This window comes from Scomber scombrus, chromosome 21 (assembly GCF_963691925.1).
Source record: "Scomber scombrus chromosome 21, fScoSco1.1, whole genome shotgun sequence".
In the NCBI taxonomy this organism is placed as follows: Eukaryota; Metazoa; Chordata; class Actinopteri; order Scombriformes; family Scombridae; genus Scomber; species Scomber scombrus.
The window spans coordinates 9,611,051-9,622,621 of record NC_084990.1 but is presented as its reverse complement, the minus strand read 5'-3'; the positions used below and the strand labels follow the sequence as shown (position 1 = coordinate 9,622,621).

The 11,571-nt window shown below is 40.1% G+C and overlaps 1 protein-coding gene across 1 annotated transcript in view; it reads left to right on the top strand.

The window, feature by feature from the left end:
• The first annotated feature begins 3,847 nt into the window (after positions 1–3,847).
• The window catches only part of LOC134003209 (cytohesin-3-like), a 30,739-nt gene continuing 23,015 nt past the window's right edge, over positions 3,848–11,571 (top strand). Inside the window, exon 1 of the mRNA XM_062442341.1 lies at positions 3,848–3,985. Within this exon, the coding sequence (XP_062298325.1) occupies positions 3,967–3,985 (19 nt within the window). The 5' untranslated portion in view covers positions 3,848–3,966. The remainder of the gene's footprint in view (positions 3,986–11,571) is intronic.

Genomic DNA, 11,571 nt, shown 5'->3' with positions numbered 1-11,571 from the left:
CTTTAAACACTGGAATATAAAAAGTATAACTATAACATATGGAGTAATAAATAATAAATCTGCCTTTTCACAAGATACATTCAAAACACAAACCTTGAAACAAATTAAATTGAGTCGAAAACTGAAAAAATGTTTGTTTCTTGGTTTATAAAAGACTGCTTTTTAGATGCAACACTACAACCTTTATGAGTATGTGTATGTGTATCTGTAATTGTATTATATCATAAGCATTTTTTAAAACTTTTTTTTTTGCTTAACCCATTCCAGTAACAGTGAGGTCATTCTGTGTAAGAAACAATGGATACATGCATCAGGTGTGTCGGTCTGGCCGTGCTGCCAGTAGACTTTGAAATCAGGAGACGGGTATTGTGATCGTACCATAGAAAGAAAACTAAGAGTGAGACTCAGAAGTACTGTACAATTTCCCACTTGTTTCCCGTACTTGATACATAACAGTTGAAGCTTCTGATTGAAGAAAAGGAGAATATGACCAATTCAAACTGTCATTGTGTAACTCACAACAAAAAGCCTGTATGGTGAAGATTTAGCATACATGTTAAAATTGTCCCCTTGCAGGAGTTAAAATATATGAGTGAATGAATCTATCTTATTCAGAGGAAATTATGAACATATTGCACTATCCAAAGTTTAGGCTATCATCACAAGTTAAAATCTTACATAGGCCACCTTTAATCTATTCGCATTGATTACAGTTTGGATGCAAATACATCAACTACAGAAGGCATTGTTATTTAATGTTACCTAAAATGATATCTAGTTTTATTTTTATATTATTTTATATTGTGCTCCTGTAGTGTGTATCCTAAATTAGGTTGTGTGGAATCAAATTACCCTAAACTAAGAAAAACTGCTCCCCCTAATTGGTTAATTTTGTTATGCCAGTAGTAATTATAACAGTTTATAATTACACCCTCAAATGTAAATTTAAAGTGACACGGGTCAGATCACATTTCATAACACTGTGAGGGTGGATGAGGGCAGGCGGATCACATCACTTCCTCTTCTGTAACTTTCTTCCATTGTCTCCTGCAGTTTGACACAATGAGTCCTCAGCACAACTCCCTTCCTGAATGCTGGACTGCTTGCTGAGTCCTGCCTTCATGTTCCTCCCCGCAGCAGATCAGTGCTGGTGTGTGGACCTTCCTCCCTGGAAAAGCCTAAGTGAATCATGAGCTCACACGGGCAGGGACAGATGGGAAGTGCACGAGCCGGATTCCTCTGACCATCAGCCTTCATCGTCATACCTGCATCATCAGTAAGGGATGAAGGGTGTGAAGACAGAGAAGCATTTTTAGATGCTGCAGTGGTTTTTTGGAGGGCCTTTTGGTACAGTTTAACAACAGCATGTATTATAGTTGGGGAATACAAAATGAACAAAACAATAAAATCATACACACCCAAAAACACCAATTAGCAAAGGTCTAAGGTTAAAGGTTTAGGAGTTAAAACAACTACAACAGTACCCTATGACCTCATTGAATTTAAGAGCAACTACACACAGCCTGAAATATTTAATGTGTTGAAGAGAGTCTCTAGATTACAGATGGTTCCACTTCTTTGCTTCTTTTTGCTGGTACTGTTGAGAGGTTTTCCTTGCTTGTTCTCTGTGGTAATGATGTAGTCTACACTGACGTTTGACTATGTCCGCAGTCGGGTTAGGTTTAGTTCATCTTATCCACATACAATTCAGGCGCTGTGTCCTGACTTGTTTGATATCTTCAATTTAAATCACAAATCATGTGCTATGAGCTTCTTTAAAATGCTACATTGAGATTGAAAGTTCATCTCGCCACAAACTGTCCAGGAGCATTCAATCGTATCACACAGCCTTCTTCAGCAGATGCAGTTGTTTGGTTGTCATGCTAATGTTCTGTGAAATGTTGGATCCATGAATCAATGAATCCATGACATCAAATGGAATAAACTAAATGTCTCATGCAGCATTTCTTACATCTTAACAAGAGGGCCAAAGAATTCTTCAAGCATTTTTCTTTCAATGAATTTTCTTTTTTTAGATTCTTGTTTTTCACATTGTTACTATTGGTCATTATTATTTCCTCCAGTAATAGCAACATTTTACCTTTTAACTGGAGGCCTGACAACATTGCTTCATCAATTAAGGCGAGCCACATGAGTGGCCAAACAATCGATCAATCCACCCCCAGTTTCACCCAGTTATATAAATCAAACTGGAAATTAGGTTGAACAATTGATTTACATTTACAATGGATGGGCTGTAATTAACATTTGCCTTTATTTTAAACATACAAATAAGTTGTTTACACAGTATCCTAAAACAGAGCATTTATTTAAGATGTGTTTATTTACAAGATGCCCTGTTTAACTCCTCTGGAATAAAATGTTAACCCAGCAGAGATGTTTAAACACATATAAAAATAATCTGCTTTCAGTGATAATTTGTGTCTAATATGGATTTTCCACCAAAAAAAGCTCAGTTGCCTTGTTAAAATCCTTAAAATAACACCAACTCCTTCTCCCTCGCTTGAATAATCCATAATTTATAAATATGCAAATATATTTTATTCAGTGTTTGTGCCCTGGACCATGACTGGCTCCAAACTAGTCACAGATCATGCACATAGGACATGTCTTAAACTGAGATTTTCCGTGAGCACAGACAAACTTTCCACTTTCAGCAAATGAATGCGAAAAGAACAATAAACCAAACGTGTTTTTGAGTGGAGGGAGACTTTAATGTTCTTAAAATTCTTCTGTTTGTCCCTCAGGATAACAAAAATGTTTTCCTTCAAGACCAGAGCTATACTAAGGACAACAAGGACATATTCTCAAGTGTGTGTGTGTGTGTGTGTGTGTGTGTGTGTAGACCAGGTATTCCTCATGTAGTGGGGATTCACCTCCATTATGGGGACAAAAAGCAAGTTCCCTTAATGTAAATCATACATTTTCGGGTAAAAAGTTAAGGTTAGTTTAAAATGATGGTTAGGCGTTAGAAAAGTAGTGGTTATGGTTTAGGTAAGAGCAATTTTCCAGGAAATGAATGTAAGTCAATGTAATGTCCTCTGAAATTATGCAAGCACAGACTTTGTGTGTGTGTGTGTGTGTGTGTGTTAGGGTTTTTTTTGGTCTATCATAGGTTAATTTTGGAGACAAATTTCAGACTGGTGACCAGTTGAGTGGGAACAGCTTGTCCAATTGGGAAAGAGCTTATTTTGGGTCAGTGGTTAAGGTTAAGATTAGGCAAGTAGTGGTTATGGTTAGAGTTAGGGTACATCTCCAGGAAATGAATGTAAGTCTATGTAAAATTACCATGATCTGATGTGTGTGTGTGGTCTGTCATAGGCTACTTTTAGGGGCATATCTCAACTTGTCAAATTGGGTACAAAAACTATGTCCTCAATTGGGAAAGAGCTAATTGGGCCAAGTCTCCAGGAAATTAATGTAAGTCTATGTAATGTCCCCAAAGCCAAGAGTGACCATGATCTGACATTTGTGTGTGTGTGCGTGTGTGTGTGTGCGTGCGTGTGTGTGTGTGTGTGTGTGTGTGAGTTAGCAGGGGAGGGGCTTGATGACGTAGGCACGGTTGCAGTGGGGCCAATGTGAATGCAGACGGAGCAGCTGAGGATGGAGCAGAGAGGGAGAAGCGCCGCCGCTGTCTCTCATCGCAGCCAGACACTTCTTTTAAAACATCCCAATCCAAATTAAGGACCTCCTTATAATTAACAACCAAACAGCGGCCTCAGTTTTTCCCCCCATTTTTTTTCTTTCTCTCTTAATTTCACCGCTGATTTCCACTTCACCCATCTGTCTGTCAACCCACCGCCGGCTTCAACTGTCTGTCAGCGGGGAAAGCAGAGAAGACAATCCCGTTAAAAAAAAATCATCCAGAAAAAATAATACATTTTCCTGGAAGCTTGTTGCCGGACACACCTTCTGCTGGACTACCCTGTCACCGCTACAATCAATATGGATGAGGACAATCACGGTAAGCCTGTTTTTTCCTTTCCCCACATTGGTTTCCTTTCCCTCTCAGCCCGTGTGCAGGGATGGATGGATGGATCATGGATGTATGGATGATGTGTGTATCTTAGGGTACGGATATGAGGGGATAGCGGTATTTCAGAGATGGGATGTTATGCTTTTTGCAGACCTACAGTACATGTCATGATTTAAAACCAGCTTCGTCATTTCCATGCATGAGAGTCTGACCATTCCTCTCTCCTTGGAAATGGTGAAAAACAAAAACACTGCATTTTTTTCTTATTCGTTCATACACCTTTTCCATCTGTTTGATGTCTTGCTGTGAGACTTTGAAGTTGCTCTTTCTAGCCTATCTGGTTGAAGCCTGCAAACTGGTGGAAATTGATAAGATAGCTGACTGGCAGGCATCCATATGGAGGGTATACACTGCAGACTAAAAAAACTAGTTCATATTGTTATATTACATGAAGTTTAATAAAACTCACTGTTGATATAAAATAAGCCATTAAAACTTGAACATAAGCTGCACATTTCTGCAAAATATAGAACTGAATGCTATACATGTGGCAAAATATCACAGAAAAATCACATTGAATGAACAAATTAGAATAGTAGAAACATGAATATTAAGAGAAGAAATGCCCTAGAGTATAATAAGATTGCATATACACTCTTTAGTCATATTAAAACTGGTGGTGGAAGTATGATATGTTCACATTTGGTGACACAAGCTGTAAGTGTCTTTCTTAATGTAAAAATGATGATAGAAGAGCAGCTCAAATAAGAAAAGTGGATATTTTTCTCATACCAGGTCCCAGACTGTGTGATGCTGTGATAAAGCTGAATGAATTGAACCTGTACAGCTGCATGTGCAAGCCAGATTACTGCTCACAGCCCCCCGTATCAGTTATAGTATGATAGCGTTAGAACACACATGCAGTATACCTCTGAGCTGATAATCCAAACCGCCCTGTGTGCCGAAGGCCTTGAAGGCAGTGTAGTGTAAACAAATGGCTATAGTCTGATAACGGTTTGTCAGTTAAACGGTGAGAGATTAGCCGAGCCAGAAGAGACCCTCACCTTAACTTCCAAGTTTTTTCCCTACATCCGGAACCAAAAAGCTTTCCTTTGAATTGGAATGAATGTGGGAATGACCCAGTTTGACCTGTGCCATTTAGCTGCGTAAACGGGTTAGTGTGGCAGCAGAGGCCCATCCTTAAGGAGGAACTAATATTGTGTTTCTGCCATTATTAAGGCTACACGAAACTATTATTATAAATTGTCAGAAAATGGTGAAAACATTGGTCACTGTTTCCCAAAGCCAACAATGCCGTCCTAAAATGTTTTCTTCTGTCACAACAACACAGTCCACAACTCAAAGATATAAAGATTCCATAAACTCTGCAGTGCATATTCATGATCCCCAGAAGATGAATCCCAGGGTTTTTGGTGGCCGCTGATATTTCTTTTGGTACCACCTTTTGGCAGAATTTGTACACATTGTAGAAATGTCACTGTGAAACCGGCTGAGCATATTCATGATCCAGTGGGGAAGAACCCTTTTCTATTTTGGACTCTCACTGAGATTTAGTCAGGTAAAAAGTCAACTTTACACAAACAGCATCTCAGTTGATCTATTTGAGGTTTTAGTGCAAGGCTACAATGTGTCATCTTGGTCTAAATTTGACCTGTAACGTCTTTGTAATCTAAACTATGGGTCGTCACTGGGGGTCATATCATAACCATGAAGGTCCTCTCTAAAATGAGTAAATCACATGTGCAACAAGCGTACCGCCCCTAGCTGAGGCCAGTGAGAGAGATACCAGTTACCTCATCATGTGACAGGATGCCAGAGAGGCACGCTGCCTGTCTGTGATCAAACTGGAGAGGTACGACACAAGCACGGAAAGAATACGTGTGCAGTATGAATTATTAAAATAACTTACCATAAATGTTAAACTAATTAAGAGCTCAGCTCTCGCCCGCTCACTCACACTGTCAGCCGCCTCTGGCTGTTTTGCACGCATCACTTAACATTGTTCACATGCACACCTTGATATGCTCCTATCACAGCACTTAGAGCTAAATCTGTCTCCACCACTGCTGAAGTCAAAGTTACATCTTCATCAGGAGCAGCTTGGAGCAGACTGTAACAGTGTAACATGTTGGGAGGGGTTAGAAGTTTGTTGGTTTGCATATCTGCTTCGAAGTCACAGTAATTTAAAAATGCCTTTTTCTCCATGAGTGTATGTTCCCCTATTGCAACACCTTTGTCCAAAAATTTGTTTTTTCTTGATTTAATGTCTATAAAATCTTGTGGACAGGGTATCTTATGGAATACAATCCTAGATTTTGGGATGACATTTCCGCTCAATCAAGTCTTAATCGAATCCCTAATCATGCTTGATGTCAAAAATCATGTGACCACGTATGAATCTCATGATGTCAAAGCCATTTCTTGGTACCTTTCAGCCCTGAGCCTGTTGTAGATTACAGGTGTACATTGAAGCTGCTATAATCAGTGATTTTATATGATCAATAGTTGCTCATAGTGACAAATCCACAGGGAATTAAAAGACTCCCCTCAGCTCAACGGAGTGTTGTTGCTACGTTTAACTCATTCTTTAGTTTTCTTAGAGCATGCAACTTTACTGTTTTGGTTTTATTTCAATGCGTTGTCTCCAGACACAGCAGACAGCTGATGAACTACTGTGGCTACCTGCCAAGCACCAAATTAACACAGTCAGCAACTAGCTGATGAACATATTCATCTACTAAAGATGCAGATATTTCTCTCAGGAGTTGCTAGAAACCTAGCAAAAGACAGTGAATATTGGACTTAAATTGTTGTGGGGGTTCACACACAACTCTAAACGAATGCTAATGTTGCTCCATATCTGCTCAATGTGTGTTTGCTAACATATTTTGTTGTTGCATCATCCGCAAAGTGTCCAAAAAATGATTAAATGCAGGTTTAACAAATGTTTCAGTTAAGACTTGAAGCAGGATTTGGTTGATGTTAACAGATAAAATCAACGTTTCTCAAAAGTGTGGCAGTACTTTGTTATATGAGACAGACCTCACCATCATGAATTGATTTTAGAAGCATAATTCCTGTACAGACAAAAAACAGAAAAACAGAACGGGATAAAAAACCTTTCAGGTCTAAAAGCTGACATTTCATTAATGTCAATAATGGTGTTGTTGGAAGGGGAAAGGAGAATCCTGCTGCACTCATACAGTATTTCTTAGATACACTTTGCTACACACTAAATTAAATTGTAAATTCTGCACTGGCCATTGTTTGTGGGGATCAGCTTGTAGTATGGGATTCATTTGTACATTTTACTGCATTCCCTAATCAGAGTTGGCGCTTCTCTGCTCAGTTCACATCCCACAGAGCAGACAGGGCCAGGCCTCAAAATGGATGAAAATCAGCAACAGGCTTGAAATCCTAAGTGTTTTTATTACTCATGTGTCTATTTTTAGCCTCATCGTATAGCTGGATGGAGAAGTGGAAAGAACACAGAAGCAGAAATTGGCTGGGAAACAGTTTACTGAGCGTCTGGTTGGTGGCCATGAATTTTAACACTTGGATTTCTTCAAGGGATTAATGTAGGCTGAGCAAACTGCTGTTTTGGGAGTTAGGGGTATTAAACTATTTAAATGAATAGAGTTCACATCTTAAAGTCTGCTTTTACCTTTAGAGCTTGAATGAAGCTGTCTGTGATCCCAAAAAAGACATGTTTCATATCTGTGTTGGAGCAGGTGCCAAAAATGTGCCAAAATGTTTGAGACGTGACACTATGAGTCAGTGTGGTAATAATGCGACTGACTCACAGTGTCAATCAACACTCTTCTCTCTATCTGACCGTGGGAAAAGCTTAATGGGAAAGGCCTTTCCTTCAATTCTTCTATTCTCTTTGGACTGAATGTGTGGTGCTAAAATAACAAATGGTATCTGACTGCAGCACCACTGTTTTGTCTGTAAGGGCCTTTTAATGGTGCACACATGGCTGGTGTCTGTGTGCTAAATCATAAGTACACACCTTGCTTTTGTGATTGTCTTTCCCTGGCAATGGAATATCTTTCTTTTCTTTTCTTTTTTTTAAATCGCCTTTCTTCTCTGCATTTTCTGCAATCATCTCCTCAAACCTAATGGACATCTGACTGTATGCAGTTGTTTCATATCACGTTCACCCCAGCAGGCATGAAACCCAACCTGAGCCGGCTTTTGGAAAACCTGAATCAACACACTGTACAGTATGTGTGATTTCTTGGCGTCTAGCACTGCACTTCTGAGGGGGGATTAGATGGTAAGAAGGGGAAGTTGGTGCGATTAGGGTATGGTCTTTGTTGTGGCTGTAGGGTGAGTGTGTGGGAGGACCTCAGACAGTCACTTGGGGCGAACTGTGGCTGCTGTGTAACCCTGGGAGACTGGCTAGCTTATAGTAAGTGGTTGGTTCTGAATGGCGAGACAGCAGCAGATCAGAGCTCAGACAGCTGTTTCTCTCCTTGCATCTGGATGTTTTTGCATAATGTCGCCCGGTAGATATGTTGGAGAACTGCATGTAGAATCCACGCTCAGGTAGAATGCATTAGAGCTGAAACTATTAGTTGATTATTTGAGTATTTGATTAACTGAATTTAAATCAGCAACACTTTTGAGTGTTATTTTCAAGCAGGAGAGTGGTATTGATCTTCTCTTGGCAAGAAAGTGAATAAGGATATTTCACCAAAGGTAAAAATATTCCTTAAAAGCATTTGACTGAAACAAATACCACTAACAGTTAAGTGCATCCAGCTGTAAGTATTTTTTCTTTGATTTTTATGTGAATTTCTTTTTATTCACCTACCTGCAGAAAGAATTTCCCTTTTGCTACAAAATATCGAGCTCAATTGAATTCACCACTTTCCAAATGTCTCGCAGCACTTCAGTAGCCTGAAATGAACGTCTGCAGCGGTTTAGACAAAACATGTCTCTTATGTGTGTTGACACAGATGCCAAAAAATGTGCTAAAATTTACTCGTCGCAACCTCGCTGGTTGACCCGGCTGCCTGGTTGTGTTGTTTAAGGGCTTAAGAGGGGCGGGGTGGGGGATTTGGAATGAACAGAAATTAATTGACTGCCAAGATTATGGGTTTTGTGGTGCAACATTAGAAGATTAAACATACAGTGGGTTATACCACATGCAACAAGACAAACACAGACAGTGCTGGCGTGTGATGTGCAGAGATTGAGCTTGTAACAAACTGCACTATTTAAGAGTTGAGACTACATATGGACCTGATTAGGAGAGAGACTGAGGAGGCTTCCCAACATGTTCCCATCACCATGGTAGTGTGTCTCTGTATGTGAGTGGGAGTGAGGGTGGGCAACATGACATTGTGAGGCAACATTTCTGCTGTTGTGAATAGAGGTACACTTAGCCTGGAATTACTGCTCCGAGCTGTCGAGAGGGGATCTTTTTAAGTGCGAGACGTAGAGCAGATGGGAGACAAAAGGCATGGCAAATTAAATGAGCCTGAGCTGGAGAGCAGCACAGACAGACATTAAGGGGCGGCAGAGATGTACTGCGTTCGAGTAATCTGCACCTAATTTAGGTGTAGAGAGACTTTAGAGAAAGCAGGGTCTAGCTGACCGACCGTACAGACAGGATGAGGGGGTGGGTGTGTTTTTTGGCTTCTCGCTCGATAGAAATGGGGAACCACACCCACACCGAGCTCATTCTCACCTTAATAAAATGTCCTGGCACTCTGTTACTTCATTTCCTGTACTTTTTTTTTTTATGATCAAGTGACTATTTTTCCCTTCTGTTCTGCGTCAAATGGACTCAATGAGAACAGAGCTTCTTTTAATACAGAAAGTGTTTGATCCAGCAGGTAGCCATGAGAAAGGTTGATATTTAACATGATCCATCCATACGGAGCGGTAGTAATCTTGAAGCCAAGATCAAGAAACATCAGTTACCTAACCCTGGCCTGGCGGGTGGTTTCTATAGCTGTTTTGATCAAAGGTCTCACTGTGAATGAGATCGGGGTGGTCTGCTAAAGTCCGTGTTTTTGCAGGCGGGCGCACAACCATCACAGGAACATCCTGATCCTCAGAGCGCAGGATTGCAGGCAGAAACAGAGTACGTCCTGTTCAACAGTGCTGCTCAGGTTTTCAGTTGTCACCATTCCAAATTCACTCACCTCTCGTCTTCCTGCTGGTTTCTGCAGCATCGTTGGATTATAGCAGAATTGATTTGCTCTCATTCATTGTTGCGAGGAGATTGAAAAGCACCGAATACGGATTTCAAAATTGTTCCCAAGCTAGATATCTATCACAATAATGGAGGCGAGTGTGTTCTTATCAGATGGAGGATTACATTCATTCTGCTTCCTGTCAGTCACACGATGCTCGAGGAAACCGCAGAGAGTGTGTCACCTTACAAAATATATGGTTATGTCCATGTCTTCCTGCTTTTTAAGCTGCAGCTAACAACAATAAAAACAAGGAAATGCGAATTTATGGCTAAGTTGGCTGCTCAATGAGGCTGTGAGCTAAATGCTAACATGCTCATATACCTTTATTTGAGCATGAAAAATTATACCCGCCTAAACTGTTAGCAGGTAAAAATGAGTTTAGCATATTAGCATTTAAAGATTAGCTAGTCAGCACTGAATACAAAGTAACCTACAGCCAGGGCAAAGGTATTACAAAGAAACCATTGCTAACATTTACATTTAAATTAACTATGTAACTAATTTAAGAAAATTAGTCAAATTTAAACAGAGTTGATTTGTATCTGGTTTCCCCTTCTAACCAACCACTCAAATACCTAACACCACAAAAGTAGCTAATTTATTGATGTGGCTACATAGCTAAGAGTAGGAGCAACCATCTTGGAATAATGCATGAATACTTCTAATAGACACAATTACATACTAGATATAAAGTATATAGTCTAGATTGAAGGGACTGCATTTATATAGCACCATTCTTATCTTCCAACCACTCAAAGTGCTTTACATTACATGTCAACGTTCACCCATTTACTCACACACTCACACACCGATGGCACAGCCTTTGGGAGCAATTTGAGGTGCAGTATCTTGCCCGAGGACCATTTAACATGTGGACTGGACTTTGTAATACCAGTATTCAGCCCCTTTTTTGCTGAATTTGAAATATTCTAGCTCCTTGAGAGAATAAAAGAGAAATGTATTAACGTAGGGGCTTTTACAGTTTCACTCCAAATTCTATTAAAACCTGGATGATGATATGACATTTGTTGTAATGAGTGAACAGGGAGCTGACTCGGGCCCTTCACTCAGCCTGTGAAAGCTCCTCATCCTGCTGGGATGCCAGAAGAAACAGCATCCATCTCTTTCATTCTCAGGCTGATCAAATCATCAGATTATGGTTACTTTGGCTGCCAGCATATGGCAGTGAAAGCCCTCAGATCTCATTGGCCGCATTCATCGAATCAAATATTGACATAGTGCTGATGCTGAGCAGATGTGTGATATAAGAAGGACATCGTGTGCGGACCACCTCCTATGCAACCACCCTCACTCTAATGCACTCACAGCAGGGGGTCCCTC